This window comes from Pelodiscus sinensis, chromosome 32 (assembly GCF_052426305.1).
Source record: "Pelodiscus sinensis isolate ZL-2025 chromosome 32, ASM5242630v1, whole genome shotgun sequence".
NCBI lineage: Eukaryota > Metazoa > Chordata > Testudines > Trionychidae > Pelodiscus > Pelodiscus sinensis.
Genome location: NC_143083.1, coordinates 9089320 through 9110917, shown reverse-complemented (window position 1 = coordinate 9110917; position 21598 = coordinate 9089320). Strand labels below are relative to the sequence as shown.

General features: G+C 62.8%; 1 protein-coding gene across 1 annotated transcript; it reads right to left on the bottom strand.

The window, feature by feature from the left end:
* Positions 1–2312: 2312 nt before the first annotated feature.
* On the bottom strand, positions 2313–20058 carry STAP2 (signal transducing adaptor family member 2). Its single transcript, XM_075903026.2, has 14 exons — positions 19849–20058; positions 14890–14961; positions 14189–14317; positions 14046–14102; positions 12739–12887; positions 12165–12296; positions 11193–11262; positions 10340–10442; positions 9250–9324; positions 8667–8786; positions 7074–7115; positions 5858–5935; positions 4946–5053; positions 2313–4433 (listed from the first exon to the last, which is right to left on the bottom strand). Exons 1-14 carry the CDS (start codon positions 19948–19950, stop codon positions 4375–4377), a joined length of 1296 nt encoding a protein of 431 aa, XP_075759141.2. The 5' UTR covers positions 19951–20058; the 3' UTR covers positions 2313–4374.
* Between the last annotated feature and the right edge of the window lie 1540 nt (positions 20059–21598).

The window sequence follows — 21598 nt, the reverse complement described above, 5'->3', positions numbered from 1 at the left end:
CCTGGTCTGCAGAGCCAAGAGAGGCAGGAAGCTGCCTTAGCCACCCCCCGCTGCCCGGGAGCTGCCCAAGCCAAGCCCCTCCTGCCGCAGCCCTGACCCCCCCCAAACCGGAGCCCCCTCGTGCACCCTGAAGCCCATCCTCAGCCCCACCCCAGAGCCCCCACTCCAGTCATGTCAGTTCACGGCATCAACCACTTTCTTCAACTGGGGCATGAGAACAAAAGTTTGGGCAGGGTGGGAGATGCCCCCAGCCGACTCCCTGGGGGTCCCCCGCCATTCCCAGGGTGGCTCATTGCCAACCGCAGCAGCGCTCTCCAGCCAGGGCCCCGCCGGTAGGGGGGCTCTGCTCCCAGGCAGCTGGCCTCCCCAGGGACAGGGGAAAAGGCCTGATGTGGGGAGAGAGGCACCAAGGGCTGAGTGCTGCAAAGGGCGGTTTTACCTATACCCCGAGACTGTGTCTAGACTGGCAAGTTTGTCCGCAAAAGCAGCTGCTTTTGCGGAAAAACTTGCCAGCTGTCTACACTGGCCGCTTGAATTTCTGCAAGAACACTGAAGATGTCATGTAAGAAATCAGTGCTTCTTGCGGAAATACTGTGCTGCTCCCCTTTGGGCAAAAGGGCCAGTGTAGACGGCTCAGATTTGTTTTGCGCAAAAAAGCCCCGATGGCAAAAATGGCATTTGCGGAAAATCATGCCAGTCTAGACGTAGCCCTACTGTGCAAAGCCCCTGGTGATGGAGACGAGATCAAAGCAGCCCCCCCCCTCCATTTGGCAGCTCCCCCAAAGGGGACACCATTTCTGCACATGGCTGCCAAGTTGCTCCCCCTCTTCCATCTCTAGAGCACCAGGCAGCTCGGGAGCGTGCGTGGCCTGATGCACTCAAGTGGGGCAGGGCGTGGGTTGGATGGACGCCGAATCCAGGGGCCCTTAACAGCACAGCTTCCGCATGGGCAGGCAGGGGAGGGGGCTGGTTAGGGGATTTCCAGGCCGGGCTCAGTCCTGCCCAGGGGGCTGGGAAAGGCTCCGGCAAGGGGAATGGGCTGGAATTGCACAAGGACCCATCCCCCCCCGGCTATGGGCCAGCACTGAAACAGGGAGGTGTTTGTCCATCATGGTCCCCCTCCCGCCCACCAGCCAGCCTGGGGGGGGGGGGGCAGCGATTCAGCAGGGACCTGCAGCCGACGGGCCCTGCTGTGCAGTAACTCGCGCCCAACTGCAGCCAAGCTGCTTCCAGCAACGCGACGTCAGCTCATTCATGGCACATAGCCCCCGGGAGGCTCATCCCTCCCAAAGCTCCAGTGACGCTGACCCAGCGTTCCAGCCTAGGCCAGGCCGGAGACCGCAATCCGAGCCTTTGTTACACAGACAAAGCGCTTGGTCCTGCTGGCCCCGGGCGCGCTGCCGCCTGCTTTGGGAACACGCAGCCGCCCCGTCCGGCCAGGGCAGCCTTAGCACACGGATCACTCGGCGCACGAGAGGGTTGCAGACCCCTCCACACCCCGGCCTGAGCAGGGGCCGTGCTAGCAGAGGGAACAGCCCTGAGGCTATCAGGCCGCTGCCCAGCCCGCATGAGCCCCCGCCGGGCCTCTGGAAGGCCCTTGGTACCACTGTGTATCAGCCCCCAGCCGCTGCGGACACCAGTAGGGACGCGGATGAGGGATGGGGCTGGAGGGTGCAAGGGGAGGCCAAGCAAGGATGTTTCTGCACTAAACCCCCAATGCCAAGAGAAGCGACCACCACAAGCCCTGGAATCCTGCAAGTAAACTCCCCCTCCCCCAGGGGTTAACGGCCTTCCCACCCCACATGGCTGTCAATCGGCCGCTGCCCCCACCGCCCTGTACTTTTACAGCCATGGTAACAAGCTTTCCTTAAGCACCTTCTCCGTGTAGCTCTAGCCTTAAGTCCCAGCGCTCTGGGTCCAACAGGGGATGGCCCAAAATTCCTCCCAGCATGCCCAGGGATTTTGGGTGCCCAACCAGAGACACACGGCACCTGCTTTTTCAAAGGGCTGACCCCCTCCCCCCTGTGATGCCCACAGGAATTTGGGGTAATCAGACCCTCTGAAAATCAGGCCCCAGCTGTCTCAAGTCGGGCATCCACAGCCACTGGGCATGCTTGAGAATGTTAGGCATCACTAGTGACTCACCCAAGGTCACACAGCATGACAGTGGCAGAGAGCGCCTCAAAGCCTGGAGCCCTGATACCTACCCCCCATGCACCCGCTCCCCTCTCTCCAGCTGCTGAGCACAACCAGGCTGGGCCTGCTAAGACAGGCCACTGGGGCTAGCCCCACACACCACCAGTGAGGCAAGGTGGAAGGAAAACAGTTTTATTGGCAACGAGAGTAACAATCACGCTGTACAAATCCCTTCCAAAGCTCAGGCCCCCCATGCAGCCAGGGAACCACCAAGCGAGTGGCTGGCAGAGAGCACCCCAGCGCTGCACTCCGAGTGCAACACCACTCCTGGCAGCATGGTGTACCCTCGCCTGGGCCACAGTCAAGCTCCCCTAGTCAATGCCTGGATTAGTCCGGTGCACGGGCAGGCCAGGATCTCTGGGTTCCGGCTTGTGGGGGTGAGCGGGAAGGGCCGGGAGGCGATTAGCACAGATCAGAGGAGGGCAGGGCATTGGGGGACCAGGAACGATTCATCACTGAAGCTTTAAAAGGGAATTGGACACTTTGCAAACTAGCGAAGCCCGGTGAGAAGGATGAAGGATTCCTCCCGCACGGGGCACAGTGGGGGGCTGCTGTTCTGGAAAATGATGGCCCTAAATTAGCGGATACTGCTCCAGAAAGCCATCCTGGAGCCACTGCGGATCCATCCGAAAACATCCGCTCAGTACGCAGCAGCAGCCAAAACCCGCTACCGGTGTCAGGATCGGGCTAGATAATCAGACAGAAAATACCATCGTGCCTCGTATAGACCCCGGCACGCCCAGCGGGCTCTTCGGGTTGCCCGATCCCAGGGAAGATACATTGGAAAAGGCACAGAGAAGGGCACCGAAAGGAGCAGAGGACTGGGACAGCTGCGGTAGGAGGCGAGACGGACAGGATGGACTTGGGAAAGACACACCCAAGCAGGGATAGACTAGAAGTGTTATCTAACCCCGGCACCAGGGTCACCCGGTGACCTGAACAGGCTGCCAGTTTAAAGCAAACCACAGTATTTCTTCCCACAGTGCACAGCCAACCTGGGGAACTCCTTGCCAGGGGACACGATGAAGGCCAGACGGTTCAACCAGGAGTCAGATCATTCCTGGGGGACAGATCCAGCAATGGGGATTAGCCAAGGTGGGCAGGGATGTAACCTCATGCTCTGGGCATCTGTAGCCTCTGGCTGCCGGCAGCCGGGGCTGGATCACTCAGTAACTGCCCTGTTCTCTTCATTGCCCCAGGGGCACCTGGTGCTGGCAGAAGACAGGACCTTGGGCTAGCAGGACTCGGGCTGGCTGTTCTGGTTCCCGCGGGCCGAGGTGGGGGAGGGACCGAGGAGCACCCCGGAGTCCTGGCCCCGAGAACGTTCCACATGCTCGGCTCTGATCGGCCCCTCCCTGCAGTACGAGCCCTGGGCCCCATTCCCAGCGGGGCCAGTGCCCCTCACTCCTGAGCTGCTGCCCAACCGAAGGGCTTCCTGGAGGCACAGCTCCGGCAATGCACCCCACTTTCACCCAGCAGGACTGCCCTGGGCTCCCACCGCAGACAGCTTTGCTGATGCCCCCAGACCGACCCTGCAGCCCGCCTGCTATTCTAGCCCTGGGAGGCTCTCTGGCCAGCCTGCCTCTGCCCCTCACTTCTAGCTGCCAGCCATGGGGGGGGGGCATCACCCCGCCCCCCCCGGCTCTGTGTTTTACCCTGCAGTGTGAGACACCCTCGGGCAAAGGAAGGCCCTTGTACATCTCCCGGCACCGCAGCCTGCAAAGGGCTGGTCTAGGCGAGGGGATTAGCCCCTCGCCCCCAGGAGACCCCACCGGGAAGGTGGGAATCGTGTGGCTGTTCCGGGTGCCCCCCCGATCGCAGCAAGGCTGGTGGCAGCCTCTCTGGTGGCCAGATCGGCCCACGTGGCCTCTGTCCCTCCCTTCGGCAGCCCCTCTGAGCAATGGAGGGGGGCAGCCCTGTCCAGCCTGGGGCTCACCCAGCCAGGGCGCCAGCGCCTTTGCCCCTAGAAAATCACCGGGAAGAGCCCAGAGCTGAAGCTCTCGGGGGGCCGCCTGGGGCCAGTGGGGCGGAAGGTGCTGGAAAAGGGCCAGAGAAGCAGAGCCGGGCCTGGCTCCGTGACCAAGGCTGCACAAGAGCGGGGAGCGGTGCGGGGCCAAGGCTGGTGCCCCGGGAGGACTGGCGCCCGTGTTCCCAGCTGAACCCTCCTTGCCCGGCAGGTCAGTTCTCGAGGTTGGCCCTTCGCTCCTGGAGCTTCCGCGCCAGCTCCTCCGAGATGTCTGTGGGCAGAGGGGGAGAAGGCAGCTACAGAACCGGAGCCGGACTAGAGCCCAGGCCCGTCTAGCACTGGGACATGAAACCAGGGAGCCTGACTGGCAGTCACCAGCTCTAACCACTAGGCCACAAAGCCAACCAAAGCTGGGATCACAACCCAGGCGTCCGGGCTGCCGGACCCCTGCTCCTGCCACAAGGGCAGAGTAACCAGCACAGACAGTCCATAGGCCACCTGCAGCCCCACCCAGGCAAAGGGGCAGCTACCCCAGGGCCCAGCGATTCAAAGGGGCCTGGGGCTCCCAGCTGCCACTACAGCAGTAGCCAGAGCCCCGGGCCCTTTAAATAGCCGCCGGCATGCCGCTCTACAGGGCTCTGGGGTCCGCCTGGCCCCGCCCCTTCTGACCACGGCCCCGCCCCTTCTGACTGAAGCCCCGCCCCTTCTGACCAAAGCCCCGCCCCTTCTGCCTTGCAGAGTTGGCCCCTCTCCCCCACCTCTCGAGCCACGGGCCCCACTGACCTGTGGAGAAGTCTCGAACCCAAGACAGGGCCTCGCGGGAGGAGCTGCCGCCATCCTTCCGGAGGTTGGGGCTGTTGCTAGGCGCCCTCGTGCTCAGGTCTTTAGTGGCTGGGGACGGAGCAAGCAGAGCTGGGCATCAGCAGGGAAGCCCCTATCCCCCCCGCCTGTCCCACCACCCCAGCCCTCCGCGCCTGGGGGCAGCCCGAGACCTGCTTGCATGGGTGGCACTCGGGGACTCTTGCAGTGCTTTGTGGGGGCGGGAGGGGGCAGAGGACCCGGGCACTGCTCCTGGTGCCCCGGGGCAAGTCACGGCCCTTTTCTGGGCCTCAGTTTCCCCTCTGCAGCACGCAGCTGGTGGTGCCAAGGCTCTGTGGTGCTCTTCCGACAGGAAGTGCCGGAGAATGGCCCCCCGCTGCCGGAGAGGTCTCGGCTCAGACAGCACCGATCTGCACGGGGCTCCCCACCCAACAGAAAACACCCTGGGGACTTCGGAGAGCCCCCCCTTTTGTCTCCACTCTCGCTGCCTCCACTGCGGCCACGCACCCCAGCTCCGAGCACGCCCTCTCTTGCCCCACCCTGCTCCCTGTGGCTAGAAGGGGCGGAGGAGGGGAGCAGAATGGGCTTTGCAATGGGGCCCCAGAGAGCCAGCCCGCTCCCGTGGGGCCCAGTCCAACGGCTTCCAGGGCCTGCCCAAAGCCACGTCAGGCCGTGAGCGACTGCGGGCCACGCTGGGCTTATCCCGTGGACCCTGCTCCCCTGCGAGGGGCACAGGGACGCCCGCCAGCGCCTCCCCCACCTCCTCCATGGGCGAGCTCTGGCAACACGACAGGAGGGGGGGCCGCTGGTGCGCAGAGGGCAGGGTGGAGGCGAGCGGAGGGCTCCGGCGGGGGCGGGGCATCCAATCAGCTGTACCTGGCTTTGCGGCTGGCACAGGCGGCATCTTGACCTGGCCGCCCCCTTCCCAAATCACCTTCACGCCGCCCACCGTGACTGAAAACAGAAGGGCAGAGGCTCAGTCCGCCGGCCCCGCCCAGCCCCCCGGAGCCGGTGCCTGCTGCCGCAGGGGACCCCCCACAGGAGCGGCCCCAGAGCCACCCCGAAAGCTGGGCTCCGGAGCCATGTGCCTACCCAGCCAGCCTCCCTACCTGTGCCCCTCCCAGACCCACAGCCACCCAACCCCGTCAGGCACCTTGGAGGCTCTGGGCCGGGGCAGCCAGGATGCAGCCCTGGGTCCCATAGCACGTCCCGGGCAGGGGTCTGGGCTAGAACCGGGCTGTTTCCAAGCCCCCGGCAGAGCGACGAACTGTGGGGAATGGAGCCCCCCACCCAGGGGCAGTCCAGGCCCCTAGCTCAGCACGGGGGGATTCCAGGAAGCGGCGTGTGCCAGCTGGTAACACCCAGCCTGCCGCCACTGCCACCCACCCTGCTCTCGCCCCCAGCTCGGGGCTCTGACTCCCATTCCCGGCTTTGCCCCGGCCCTGCCCTGAGGCCTGACTCCTGCTTTCCAACTCCAGCACCAACCACCAGGCCCTGCATCTGCTCTAACCGCTAGGCCTGGCTCTTGGCCCTACCCACTAGGCCGAACCACCCACGTCCTGGGCGGGCCAGGCTGCCGCTGCGGGTCCTTTCACCTCTCCCTTAGCGTCACTCAAATTCCTCTTCCCCCCGGTGCACTGGGATTCCTCCCCTTCGCCAGTCACAGCCAGGGAGCGGCTCCTTCTCCCGGGGTAGCTGCCCGGGGAGCCGTCTGCACTGAGGGGCCATTCGCTGTCTCCATCCCGGACCTCTGGGAGGCCACATGGGGCTCCAGGCAGAGCAGTGGACCCGACAACCCCCAGTGGGGGGAGGGGAACCCAGGTGTGTGTCGGGGGCGGGGGAGCCCTGGGCATATGCTCTATAGCTGTCACACCAACAGGAGGAATTGAACCTGGGCCCTCTGGAGCTCAGTGCGTAACTCTCTCCACCACCTGAACTCCAAGCCAGCTGGCTCTCGGCTACGGCCGTAGGGCAGGCTCCTTGCTCCCTCTGGACGTGGTCTCGGTGCCATGCCATGGGCAGCCCCTCCCCCCCCGGCAGGCACGTGGGTCACCCAGCAGTGCAGCCTCCACCCCACGGACTGTGTACTCACCGCCGGGCAGCTTTGGCTTCGTTCCCTTGATGGCTGCCACATCTGGAAGCACAACAACAGAATCCTAGAGCACTAGGACTGGAAGGAACCTCGAGAGGTCATCCAGTCCAGCCCCCTGCCCACATGGCAGGACCCAGTACTGTCTAGACCACCCTGACAGATGTCTATCCAACCTGCTCTTAAATATCTCCAGTGATAGAGATTCCACAACCTCCCTAGGCAATTTATTCCAGTGTTTCACCATCATAACAGTGAGAAAGTTTTTCCTAATATCCAAGCTGAACCTCCCTTGCTGCAGTTTAAGCCCCTTGCTTCTTGTCCTATCCTCAGAGGCCAAGGAGAACAATTTTTCTCCCTCTTCCTTGTGACACCCTTTTAGATACCAAAAACCGCTATCCTGTCCCCTCTCAGGGTACGTCTAAACTACATGGCTCCGTCGACGGAGCCATGTACATTTGCTTGTTTGGCAAAGGGAAATGAAGCCGCAATTTAAATAATCGCGGCTTCATTTAAATTTACATGGCTGCTGCGCTGAGCCGACAAACAGCTGATCAGCTGTCTGGACGCCCCCCTGTCGACATGAAAGCCCTTTATCGACCTCCCCGGTAAACCTCATCCTACGAGGCATAACGGGGAGGTCGATAAAGGGATTTCAGGTCGGCGCGGGAGCGTCCAGACTAGCGCGCTGAGCCGACAAACAGCTGATCAGCTGTTTGTCGGCTCAGCGAGGCAGCCATGTAAATTTAAATGAAGCTGCGATTATTTAAATCGCGGCTTCATTTCCCTTTGCCGATCAGCCTAATCTACATGGCTCCGTCAACGGAGCCATGTAGTTTAGACACACCCTCAGTGTTCTCCTTTCCAAACTAAACAAGCCCAATTCTTTCAGTCTTCCTTCACAGGTCATGTTCTCTAGACCTTTCATCATTCTTGTTGCTCTTCTCTGGACCCTCTCCAATTTCTCCACATCTTTCTTGAAATGCGGCGCCCAGAACTGGACACAAAACTCCAGTTGAGGCCTAATCAGCGCAGAGCAGAGCGGACGAACGACTTCTCGCGCCGTGCTCCCAACACACCTGTTAATGCCTCCCGGAATCACGTTTGCTTTTTTTTGCAACAGCCTCACACTGTTGACTCATATTTAGCTTGGGGTCCACTATGGCCCCTAGATCCCTTTCTGCAGGACTCCTTCCTAGACGGTCGCTTCCCATTCTGTAGGTGTGAGACGGATTGTTCCTTCCTAAGGGGAGCACTTTGCATTTGTCCTTAGTAAACTTCATCCTGTTTATCTCAGACCGTTTCTCCTGTTTGTCCGGAGAGAAGGGAGTTGGCGGAGTGGGGGTGGGGGCTGCAGACGGGGGCTTCCACTGAGGATACTTCTCTGGTCCCAGGGCCCGAATCCGTCCCCGGCGCCAGCCTTCTCCTCAGGGGCAACCCGCCCCTTCCACCCGGCATCAGAGATTCCTTCGAAGAGCCCACCCCAGGGTGGCCCGGAAAGACACCAGGCAAGCAGCCACCTCGATGGTATTTTACTCACCCGCCCCCGGGGGCAGCCCGACCACACCCAGCCCGCAGCGGGGCCCCGGATCTCACCTTCGTCATTCATGTAGGTCTGGTCCTCGTCCTCCCTCTCCGCCACCGGCGGCGGGAGACGGGCTTTCCCCTGAGGGCTTCTGAAGGGGGGTGGAGTCAGTGCGTCCCCTCTGGTACCCCCTGGGAGCCAGACGGGCACAGGGTTAGGGGAGGGGCCCTGCCACACAGGGAGGCAATACAGGGCTCTGGGCGAGCCGCCCAGGTAAGAGCGCACTGACCCAGCCGGGGGCGGGGGGGACTGCAGGGCATGCGAGAAGCAGTGCGATGGGCACAGCAGACTTGTCCAATGCACCGATACGGCGGGGCCAACAGGCGTGAGGGCCCCGCTGCGGGGGAAGCGCACAGCGTTGGAGTCCCAGCTGGCGGGGGCAGGGCACCGCTGTGGGGGAAGCTCGCAGCATTGGGGGCCCCGCTGGGGCTATAAAGGGCCTGGCTGCCTCATGGCCACTGGCAGGCCCGTAAACTGTGCTGGGGCCAGGCCACGGCAGGTCGAGGGGCCCGGCGTGCACCCTCTTCGCAGCCCAACAGCCCCACGCCCTGCGGGGACGAGCCAGGTCCCCGAGTGGCAGCCTGGCACATTTACCTTTGGGCTTCGGGCAGGGGGGCATGGACGGTTTCCAGACGTTCTCTCCATTCTCCTTATCGGTCTCCACAAACTCTGCAACACACCCCCGAAAGGGGAGTCAGAGGGCGGGCGGGGGCCTGGGCAGCCCTGGAAGGGCAAGGGGTAGGCTGGTGGAGGAGGGGATCCCTAGCTCTGGGAGGGGGGCCCAGTGTGGGAGGGGGGGCCAGCTCTGGGAAGGGAGGAGCCTGGCCGGGAAGGGCAGCCCAGGCTTGGAAGCAGACAGCTTCCAAGACGGGACAAGGCCCCCTCTGTAGCGGGACATGCAGCGCAGCACACGCAGAGATCACGCACGCACGGCCCGGCGCAGGGACGGACCCACGTCCACGCACCCTCCGCCCACCAGCACCCACATGCCCCAGCTGGCGTGTCCCCCCCGTGGGCCCTCACCCCCTCCCAAGCTACCTCCCCGTGGGCCCTCACCCCCTCCCAAGCTACCTCCCCGTGAACGCTCTCCCCCTCCCAAGCTACCTCCCCGTGGGCCCTCTCCCCCTCCCAAGCTACCTCCCCGTGGGCCCTCTCCCCCTCCCAAGCTACCTCCCCGTGTGCCCTCTCCCCCTTCCCAACCTACCTCCCCGTGGGCCCTCTCCCCCTCCCAAGCTACCTCCCCGTGGGCCCTCTCCCCTCCCAAGCTACCTCCCCGTGGGCCCTCTCCCCTCCCAAGCTACCTCCCCGTGGGCCCTCTCCCCTCCCAAGCTACCTCCCCATGTGCCCTCTCCCCCCTCCCAAGCTACCTCCCCGTGGGCCCTCTCCCCCCTCCCAAGCTACCTCCCCGTGGGTCCTCTCCCCCCTCCCAAGCTACCTCCCCACATGCCCTCTCCCAGACACACACTGCCAATGCATGTGCCCCCCTGGACCCACCCTGCCCCCTCAGGTCCCACCCAGCCATCTGATATGCACCCGCCCTTCCCCACTCCCCCGCTATGAGGATCATTCCCCTAAAGACAGCTGGCACACCCCCGTACTGGTGCCCACCCATCATGCACTGGTGCCTGTGTGTTCACTAGCTCCGCCCCTGCGTGCCTGGGGCTCATGGGAGGAGGGAACCTACCTAACTTCTCCGCGTAGTCCTCATCCAGGTGTAAGGGCACCAGGGTGTTCTTGGTGTTGGAGACGAAGTAATGCACCACGTCTGCCAGGGAGGAGCACTGATGCTGGAGGGAGACCATGTCAGACTCAGCTCTGGGCCCCCCTGAGGCCCCGGCCCCGGGGGGGGTGGAGCCAGCTTTGGAGACCCCGCCCCCAGCCTAGCAGCCTGCGGGTGGCACTCCTGGCCTGCAGGGCTTCGTGCTCCTAGCTGACATCCCCAGGGACTGCCAGGAGGAGGCAAAGACAGTCACCCCCTGCCTCAGAAAGAACCTGGCCCAGCAGGCGCATTGGAGGGGGATCAGCGCAGCCGAGCCGTGACGGGGCCTCTGCCGATGCCAAGTGCAAGCCCATCATAATGCACTTACCTGTGCAATATCCCCAGGGGTGAGGCGTTCCTTCCTGACCCCCCGCTGGCAGTCAGACCATGCCCTGCAGCATGCGGGTTGCCAGCCCCTGCCACTGCTATCCTAGCTGGTGTAACCGTCTAGGTAATTCTTATTCCTATCCCTGTGGCTTTGGGGGATCTCGTTTAGCCATTTGCCACATTATCACCCTGCAGCAGTGAGTTCCATGGGTTCATGATCCAGGGGTGAATGGGGGAGCACTGCTGGATGCTGCTGACCGGAACTTTTTAGTTGTGTGTGTGTCTTAGGCTCTATAGCGCCTACAGAGTCTCCAGCAGCGGAAGTGATCAAGGCCTGGCTCCTAGGCCTGCTACTTGGTGGCTGTGCATCCCCGGCCGTTTGATCTGCCCGGGGATGAGCCCCCGGTCCCTGTGTCTGCGTAAAGTGGGGGTGCAGAACGGGCCCACTCACCGGCTGCTCGACGTCAATGACGTATTGCCGGCCCAGGCAGCTCACTCTGTAGTGCTTCACCACCGCCTTGCTGCAAGGGAATGGGGAGATTGTACCACTCAACCCCCACAACACGTGTGAACACAGCCCTGGGTGCACTAGGATCCCCACCCACACTAGTGCCAGGATTCATACTCCTAACCCCATGTGCACTACGGCCCCCACATACACACTAGTGCCAGGATTCACACTCCCAGCCTTGTGTGCACTACAGCCCCCACCCACACTAGTGCCAGGATTCACACTCCTAACCCCATGTGCACTACAGCCCCCACCCACACTAGTGCCAGGATTCACACTCCCAGCCTTGTGTGCACTACAGCCCCCACCCACACTAGTGCTAGGGTTCGTACTCCTAACCCCATGTGCACTACAGCCCCCACCCACACTAGTGCCAGGATTCACACTCCCAGCCTTGTGTGCACTAGGGCCCCCACCCACACTAGTGCCAGGATTCATACTCCTAACCCCATGTGCACTACGGCCCCCCCACCCACACTAGTGCCAGGATTCACACTCCCGCCCCATGGGCTTCACCCCATATACTAGCATCAGGTCTGCCCCCTTCCAGCCCTGGAGCCTCCCCCCAGCAGACTGCCCCCGACCATCCCCCCACCTTCTCACTAGGGAAGTGAAAGACTAGTCAAGACTAGTCAAGTCGTCACTCCCCCCCCGCCCCCGCTGCCTCTATGAGAAAGAGGCAGCGGGGGGGAGGGATGAGGAGGGGCGGCTTTAGAGCGACAGCGCCGTGTGGAGCCGGGGTCAGCTGGGGACTCACTCGGCTCCCTGCAGCGCTTTCGCCTTTGAAGTGTAGCCACAGCGCTGGGGCGCGGCTCCTTTATCGACTAATCGAATGGTCGATGCAAATTACACCGACTATTCGACGAGCCAAGTCATGGAAATCTGCCCCCCCCCCCGCCCCCGCCTTCTCACCCATTCAGCATCTGGCGCGTGGTCACCGAGATGCTCTTCCCGTCGCCCCCTGGGCGCAGCAGCATGTTGCCGCAATCCGGGTTCCTCTCCAGCAGCACCTGGGCCTCTGTCCTGGAGACCTTGAAATAGCAGCTGGGAAACGCAGGCCAAAGGAGAGACCCAGTGAACATGCCGGGCCCTCCCTGCAGGACTCAAACCCACCCAGGGCCTGGAGCCTTGGAGAGGGGGGCAGCTCTGAGACCACCAGCTACCAACCAGCCAACCCCCCTCCACCGCTGCTCAATCCCACCCCCACCCGGGCTGGCGCTGGCTTGGGCAGCCGAGGTCCCGGGGCCCACAGGGCGGTGGCTGCACAGGGCCGGCGAGAGCTGAACCGCACGGGCCAGGGGTTACGGCCGGGGGACGACCCGGGCTGGCCACTTGCTGAACCGGACACCTTCGGCGAGGGTGAGATTCCAGCCTGGATGGGCCAGTCGGGGAGCTCGACTGCCCGGCCCGTCAGGACACCGGACCAGCCGGACGACTGAGCCGCGCCGCGTACATCAGCCTCCGCCTCCCACCGGGCCCCACTCACTACGGCATCTCCTCCACCGAGTCGTAGTCGAGGGAGCTGGCGGAGAGGCACTGGCTCAGCCAGGCCTGGCGCTCCTGCTCTTTGGCGAGGGCTTCGGACATCATGTAGATGTGGCCGGGCAGCAAGGTCAGGTTGGAGGGGACTTTCATCTGCAGGGACAGGGGCGACCTGCTGAGTCCCACCAGGCCGGACGGGAGCCTCCATCAACCCCTCCCGCTGGGGACCTTAGGCTGCTCCCAGCCCTGGCCCTGAGGCTGCACACCCCCCTCTGTGCCACCCACCAATCAGCCAGCAGCGGGGGCCAGAGCTGCACTGTCTCCCATCCCCCACCAGTCCTGCCACGGCTCCTGAGCTCCGTGGACTCAGACTTCCCCCCTGCTGAAGGCCTGCAGGGGCTGAATTTGACATGGGGCAAAGGGGCTGGGAATGCCCAGGAGCAGAGCCCAGGGTGGGCTCTGAGCACCCAAGGGAGACCTGCCATGACACATGCACAGTCTGGGGGAGGGGGCACAGGTGAATGGCTTTAGGTTTGCATCGGGCCGGTGGGAGCTGAAGCAGAGAGGACTGGGGAGGACAGGGGTGAGCATGCCCAGGTAGGGACGTGCATGGGATGGGCAATGGTATGTGTAGCTGGGATGGGCGTGTGTAGCCGGGATGGGTGTAGCTGCGGTGGGCTTGTGGAGCGGGTGGGTGTAGCCAGGGTGGGCGTGTGTAGCCCCGGGATGGGTGTAGCTGGGGTGGGCATGGGGGCAGGTGTGTGTAGCCGGGGTGGCTGTGTGTAGCCGGGATGGGCGTAGCTGGGGTGGGCTTGTGGAGCGGGTGGGTGTAGCCAGGGTGGGCATAGCTGGAGTGAGCATGGAGGCAGGTGTGTGTAGCTGGGTTGGGCATGTGGAGTGGATGGGTGTAGCTGGCGTAGGTGTGTGGAGTGGGTGGGTGTAGCTGGGGTGGTCGTAGTTGGAGTGGACGGGTGTAGCCAGGGTGGAGAGGTGGAGTGGGCGGGTGAAGCAGGTGGGTGCAGCTGGGGTGGACAGGTGGAGCGGGTGGGTGGAGCAGGTCGGTGCAGCCGGGGTGGGCAGATGGAGTGGGTGGGTGGGCATAGCTGGGATGGGCGTGGGGGCAGGTGTGTGTAGCTGGAGTGGGTGTGTGGGGTGGGTGGGTGTAGCTGGAGTGGGTGGGTGTAGCCAGGGTGGGCGTGTGGGGCTCGTCTGTATAGCAAGGCATGTGGGGCACAAGGACGGGACCGGGGAGCCGGGGGCGGGTGGGTGAGGGGGAGGGTTTCTCATTCTAGCACCAGCCGGGCGTGCTACCTCCACCACGGTGAGGATGAAGCCCTTCCACATCTCCCGAGTCTCCAGGCTTTCGGCCTGCAAGGGAAACGCACGTTACTGGGGTAACCCCAGTGGGGGGGAGGGAGAGGGGGCTGAGCCGCGGCCACGCAGACCAAACGCACCTTTAACTTCACTTCCTGCCCCCTCAGCTTCAGGCTGAGCCCCACCCCGTCATCGCCGGCCCGGGGGCCGCTCCGCAGGTGGCAGTCGGTCAGGGACACGAAGGCGTCCAGGTCGAGCTCCTCCACATGCTGTGGGGGCAAAGCACAGATCGGTGTGGGGCAGGGGCGGGGGCGGGGGGTGCCAGCCAGCCCCACTCCTGCAGCCCACCGCAGGGTGCCCGAGAATTGGGGCAGAGAGGTGCCCGCCAGGGAGCCCTGCCTGCCCCCCACCACTGTGCTAGGGTGGGGTGGGAAATAAAACACCTCTGGGTTGCTGGTTCAAATCCAGCCCTGCCCAGAGGCCTGGTTGATGCCAGCCTGCTGGGGTCACCAAATCCGCCCGGATGGGTCCCCGGCTGGCTCCCCACAGCCAAGCAGGCTGAGAGCCTCTCACCCCTGGGGAACGTGGGGGGGGGGGGGGACTATTTCCCAGGTCGGAGGGATCGAGTCCCTCATCGCCAGGACAGCGCGGCGGACACCCAGCCAGCCAACCCACCCCAGACAGGACGCCCTCAGGGCCAGAGGCCAGTGGGAGGGGTGAGAAAGGCGGGCCTGGTCCACAGAGGTGCTGGGTGCCTCCAGGATCAGGCCCCGAGGAGAGAGAGCCGCTGCCCGCTCCCGAAAGGCTTTCCCACGGCCGCCGGGCAGCGGCTCCCGCCTACCTGCACGTCTCGGCTGGCGTTGTAGAAATACAGCGTGAGCCCCCGCAGGCCCGTCCAGTACTTCTTAAACCCCTGCGAGGGCAGAGCAAAGAGGCGTCGGGGCTGGGACCGGAGGGGCTTAGCCAACGGGGGGTGTCCTTCGGGGCAGTCACCCAGGTGACTGGCACAAACACAGGCCTACTGAGCATGCCACGCACGGGGACCTGCGCACGGCCTGGCGTGGCCAGCTCTATAGCGGTCTATAGAACAATAGGGCCCACTCCCACCCCTTGCAGGCTGGCTCCATCTCAGCCCAGGGGAAGCAGCCGGTCCAACATCCCTGCGCCCGACACGCCGGGGCAGAGAGTCTGTCTCTGAGGGAGCTGCGCTAGTGATGGGCGCTAACTACTGAGTCCCGGTGCCCGGGCAGGGGGCAGAGCTTAGGGCAGGCCCATACTGTCCAGCTGGGGTACGCGGGAGGGCAAAGCCCCGAGGCCGTCACGCGTGGGCTGGTCGGGAGCGCTCAGGAAGGAAAGGCTGCCTCGCTCACGGTTTGCCATCAACAGGCAAGTGTTGTGACCCAAAATAAAAGTTCCGCTGCCCCCTCTGCCAGCAGGTCTGCACTGGCCCTTTGGCCAGCCGGCTTCAGAGCCCCGAATTCACCCCGGTGGAGAGCACCGAGAGGCCCCCGGGCGCTAGGGTTGCCAGATACCGTCACAAAAAATCCCAAACGAGCAGGGAAAAATTGGTTGGGCAAAAAAAAAAAAAAAAAAAAGAGGTCACTGCGCCTTTAAATTGCCGTGCTTCTCACTCCCCCCTCCCTTACAGACACAGCCAGCCATCTGTCGGAGGAAAACAGAAAATACCAGACATTTTACATGTCCAATATTCTCTGTTTTTTTCCCCCAGACGGAAGGCCAAAATACTGAACTGTCCGGGTAAAAACTGGACACCTAGCAACCCTATCGGGCGCCTGCAGGCCAAGAGCATGCCTCCTTGGGCCATTGCGTGCCGACATGCCATGCAGCCCGGCACATAGGGGTGTGCTGTCATGTCTGTGTCATGGGCCAGCATCGCATGTCAGTGCAGACACGCCACAGCCATACCAGTGGCGTGGCGAGGCCAGGACAACCAGGTGGGCCTCTGCCTTCAGGTGGGCAGGCAATGGTAGGGAGGGATGGAGATCCCTGGGGATGTGGGCAGGGAGGAGGGAGCACAAGGAGGGCTTAAATTGCAGGAAGGGAGGTTTAGGTTGGACATTGGGAAAAACTTCCCGGCAGGGTGGTGAAACACTGGGATAAATTGCCCAGGGGGGGTTGCGGAATCTCCATCCCTGGGGATATTTAAGACCAGGTTGGATAGACACCTGTCAGGGATGATCTAGAGGGTGCTTGATCCTGCCGTGAGGGCAGGGGGCCGGACTGGATGATTTCTTGAGGTCCCTTCCAGTTCCAGGTTTCTATTTCTTGGGTAACAGGAAGCAACATGTGCACGGTGTAAAGCAGTGAGCCCACTCAACAACAGTTCACCAGGAGCTGAGAACGATTGGACACATCTGCCCCAACAGCCCAGCCCAACCCAACCTCTGCCAGCTCAGTCCCCTTCAACTCTACTTTCCTGGCAAAGGCAACAGGCGCAGACACCTTTTTAATAAGATCGCCACGGGCGACTGACCATTCTGCTGTACAAATTTGCTTTTTATTTGATTGCATGTGAAATACACATTTAAAGTCCTGCAGCTGGTTCATTATCCCTTGTTTTGCTAGTCTTTCTTCTTCCACAACATTTCCAATGTCGATATCTCTAGAGAGCTGGGATGTTTGTTAGTAGCCGGCGGGCGCTGCGGTGGCCGGCACCCGCACAAAGCGCACGGGACCTCGATGTTGGTGCACGTGACAAAACTCGATCCGCTCATGGATGGAAAAAACGTAGCGGGAACCCTGGTGACTGGGCACAAGTGAGTTTGAAGTCCTGGGTTTAACAGCTAGAGCAGTGCGCCTCGCCAGGGGGACCGGGACCCCTCGGGGACTGCAAGCAGGTTTTGGGGGGGCTGCTAAGCAGGACCAGTGTTCGACTCAGGGTAGAAAGCCAAAGCCCCACCACCTGGAGCTGAAGTCCAGGGCTCTGAGCCCCACCATCCGGCCCCCAAGCCAACGCCACAATATGGCTTCACGGGCGCCCTGGGGCATGAAGACCAGCTGGGCAGAAAACCAGTTCTTGTAGCACAAGAGGACAGACCTGGGAGTTAGATCTGGGTTCTGATCCTGACTCTGGGTGACTTTGGGCAAATCCAGGGGTGGCGCACCGGAAGGGGCGGAGCCTCAAATGGAGGGGGCGGGGCCATGATGCTTCAGGCTTCCCCCCCACAGACCAGATTGGTCTTGGTGGTGGAGGAGCCTCTTTGCCCCCCCCCCCCACTAAGCACCCATCCCCTGGAAGTGGGAAGAGACTTCTCATGCTCCCCCACCCCCAGGCCAATCAGGCCCTGCATGCATAGCCTCCTCCCGCCCTGCCAGGAGCACGTGGCACCTCTAAGTGCCGCACGCTCCTTGCAGGGTGGGGGTAGGGTGGAGGAAACTTCCCGCACTCCTCCCGCCCCCAGGCCCTTGGGCAAGTCAGTGCCACACGCTGTGCCTCAGTTTCCCCATCTCTAACAGAGCTAATGCTCCTCACCCCAGGTGAAAGTAAGTGGCTGCACCCTGGTGCACAGCTCCAGCAAGAGCTGGCTGAGCTGCAGCAAAAATCAGCAGGGAGCTATTGAAAGAGCTGGCAGGGACACGGGTCGCACTAGGACAGTGTCTGTAAGAAATGTGAAGTTACTTTCACCGCTGCTCCTCATCCACCTTTGTAAACCACCCTGAGATGTAGAGCTGGGAAGGAGCGGAGAGAGAGCTGTGTCTAGGTTAGTCCCCCGGAACAAGTGGAGGGTCGCTGCCCACACCCATGGGGCAATGCTGCTCTTTGCATCTCAGTCCAACACCCAGTGGGGGCCTAGAATTCACCCGGCTACTAAAGGGACCCCACATCCTCCCAGTCACCCCCAGAGAACGACGGGTCCTTATCCAAGGCCAACAAGCTGGTGAAAGACACCTGGAGCAGACAGCTGGCTTGTCACATGGCGTTCTGTCTGTCCCCATTCTGGAGGGGCGCCCCCTTGCCCCTCAGGTCCATGGCCTGATCGAGACAGCGTCTGAGCTGTGGTCCAGACGGCACGACCGCTCGGGGGCCATCCATGCAGGCCGGGTTCCTGAAGGCAGCCCAGGCAAAGGGGTTTAAGCAGCTCAGCACGCTTCAGCGGCGGATCCCTACCCACGAGCATCAGCGCTGACAGCCCAGTCCAGGGCTCGCTTATGTCAATCGGAGTCTCTAGGACAGGGGCGGGGAAAAAGGCCTCCATGGGCCGGATGCTCCCCAGCCCCCAGGCCAATCAGTCTCCTCCCACCCTGCAAGCGGCTCAGCACTGAAAAGTCAACTGCCAGCTGTTGCTCAGCTGGCGGTCGACTCTAAGCGGGGCGCTCCCTTGCAGGGCAGGGACTTCGTGTGATCTCCCTCCCCCAGGCCCTGATTTACCTGGGGGCAGGGGGGAGCGTGCAAAGTCTCCTCCCACCTCCAGGGGCGCAGGTGCCTAGAGGGAACCGCCAGCTGTTCAGAACAGCCAGTGGTTCTCTCTGGGGGGGCAAAGACTTTACAAACTCCTCCTCCCCCAGTCCAATCAGGCTCTGGGGTGGGGAAGCAGGAAGTGTCCTGGCCCCGCCCCTTCCACCTGAGACCCTGCCTCTTCCAGGGCAGCCTGGGGCCACTTAAAAAAAAAAAAGTGCCCTGCTCCCCCCATCAAAAATTATTGCCCACCCCTGCTCTAGGATCAGACCCATCATTCATCCAGCAACCCCCAGAACGACCCAGGCAAACTGCACAGAAGGAAAGCACCAGGGAGCACAGCTTGGGCAGGAGGCCGGCTTGCCTGGGAACGGAGGCCGGAGTGCACAGACAAAGCACTTCCACAGCAGAGCTGGAGAAGTGTCACCCGTCTAGCTCCCCCAACCCCGGGATCGCGCTTGTCCCTTGTACACACACACCCGCAGGATTTTGCAGCCACTCCCACCTGGATTCCCCTAACACACCACTCAGGGGCTGCTATTTCTAAGAGCCGGTCTTGGTGAGAAAGCTGCATTGGTTTAAACCCGACCAAGGGCCAAAGGCAGTGTGGACAAAGCCGATTTCCGTGTAGCAAAGGTCGATTAGAAACGGCTTGAGCTAAACTGGACTGTGAAAAGTCTCACAGGGGTCGCTGTGTTGGTCTGTATCTGCCAAACCCACGAGGAGCCCTGTGGCACCTTGCAGACGAATGGATCGATTAGGGGCATGCGCTTTGGTGGGTAAAACCCACTTCGTCAGATGAACTGGAGTGGCGCGGAATAAGGGAGTTCATGCTTTGCAGTGCCCTGGTTTAAACCCATTCCTTGAAGAAAGCAGTGCAACTTTCTTGTCTAGACAAGCCCTTAGAAACAGGCGCAAGCCTGACAAATCCAGCTGGGATTTCTAGTACCCCCAAAGCCAGAGTTGTGACCAAGCCCCGGGAGGGAAACAGGGGCTGCCTGTAAGATCTGGCTTTGCATTTGATCATTAATCCGGATTAAGGTAGGAAGTGGATGGAGCAATTGTGTGCGTAGGCAAGCCCGAGCCAGCGACCGCGGGTGTTTCTAGAAGGCCTGTCCCCTTGGCATTGAGAGGACCCAAAGTTTAAGGGCAAGGCGTCCGGCCTGTTAAAGAGGCGGGCTGCAGAGTTGAGCCCTGAGTCGTGGGTTCGAGTCCGACTGCGCTAGGCTTTGGGATCGGGGACACCTCTAGATATGGAGGAGGGGGGCGAGTTTTTTTTCTCCCTGGTGCTGGCGGGTGGGCGTGGGAGGGACCTGGGGGGGACATTGCTCGGCCTGGCACTCGGAGCCCAGCTCAGCCCCGGTCCCGCGGGAGGGGCCCTACCTTGTCCTGGGGCCCCTTCTTCTCCAGAAAGCCCTCGTAGTAGGGGGCGGGCAGGCTGCACTTGGGCTTGGCGGCCCGGAGCGGCGGGGACAGCAGGGCCATCGCCCCCGGCCCGGCGCGGGCACCAGGGCAGGAGGCTCCGCACTGCCCGGAGCAGGAAGCGCAGGGCGAAAAATGATCCAGCGGGGCCGGGCCCTCCCCTAGCGCACCTGATTGGGCCGCAGGTGAGCGGCCGGGAGCCAGGCAGCGGCAGGGCGCGCCCCGCATCTGCCCGGGGGCTACGCCCCCTCCCCGGCCTCGGAGAGCAGAACCCCTCCCCGGAAAGTACAGCCCCCCCCGCCCCCCCCCGGCCTGGGAAAGCAACCCCCCTGTCTCCTCTGCCCCCGCCTGGGAAAACAACCCCCCGCCCCTCCCCCCCAGCCTGGGAAAGCAACCCCCCTGTTTCCCCTGCCCCCGCCTGGGAAAACAACCCCCCGCCCCTCCCCCCAGCCTGGGAAAACAACCCCCCTGTTTCCCCTGCCCCCGCCTGGGAAAACAACCCCCCGCCCCTCCCCCCAGCCTGGGAAAGCAACCCCCCCGCCCCTCCCCCCAGCCTGGGAAAACAACCCCCCTGTTTCCCCTGCCCCCGCCTGGGAAAACAACCCCCCGCCCCTCCCCCCAGCCTGGGAAAGCAACCCCCCGCCCCTCCCCCCAGCCTGGGAAAACAACCCCCCTGTTTCCCCTGCCCCCGCCTGGGAAAACAACCCCCCCGCCCCTCCCCCCAGCCTGGGAAAGCAACCCCCCTGTTTCCCCTGCCCCCGCCTGGGAAAACAACCCCCCGCCCCTCCCCCCAGCCTGGGAAAGCAACCCCCCTGTCTCCCCTGCCCCCGCCTGGGAAAACAACCCCCCGCCCCTCCCCCCGGGAAAGCAAATCCCCCTGCTTCCCTCTCCCCTCAGCCTGGGAAAGCAAACCCCCCTGCCCCCTCCCCAGACAAGGAAAGCAACGCCCCCTGCTTCCCCCTTCCCCGACCTGGGTAAGCACAGCACCCCCCAGCTCTCCCCTCCCTGAGCTGGGAAAGCAGAGCCCTCCCCCATTGCTGCTTCCTCCTGGGACTGCTTTGGCACCAGTCCCCCCCCCCCCCCCTTGCTCAAAGCAGCCTCCCGCACAGCTCCCACTGCTCTGTGCACCACTCCGGTCACACGGGAATGCAGCCCCCCCCCCCCACACACACACACGCGCGCCAGGTGTACACCTGGGGAGCTGGAGTCAGACCACCTGCCACCCAGGAGGCGAGTGGCTTTGATCTGGTGGCGTCAGGTGTCGCGCAAGAGCCGCCAAGCCGGCACTGGAATTTGCAGTAGGGTTGGTGTTTGTCCCACGGGCGCCTGCGGCCCCCATGGCGCCAGGTGCTGCACAAACAGAGAACAGAGGCCCTGCCCCAAGGAGCTTCCCGTTTAAACTCCCAGCCAGCAGGGGGATTTGGCACAAGGGGGCCAAGTACACGGTACTGAGCCCAGGCCGGTTACGTTAGAACCAGATCCGCCCGGAGCGGGACGCCACAGGCTCTAGGATCTGCCTGCTGCTTAGGAGGGAAGGTATCAGTGGCTAAACCTACACTAACCAAGGGCCCCATTTTGACATGTGGTCACACTGTGGCTGGCCGGGAAGGTTCCTGTTCCCGACAGCTGTCTGGGCCTGGAGGTTGCTGCCTGACTGTACAGCATGGTTTCTGTCCTGGTTAGTTTCACAGCTGCTACTCTGGAACAATGG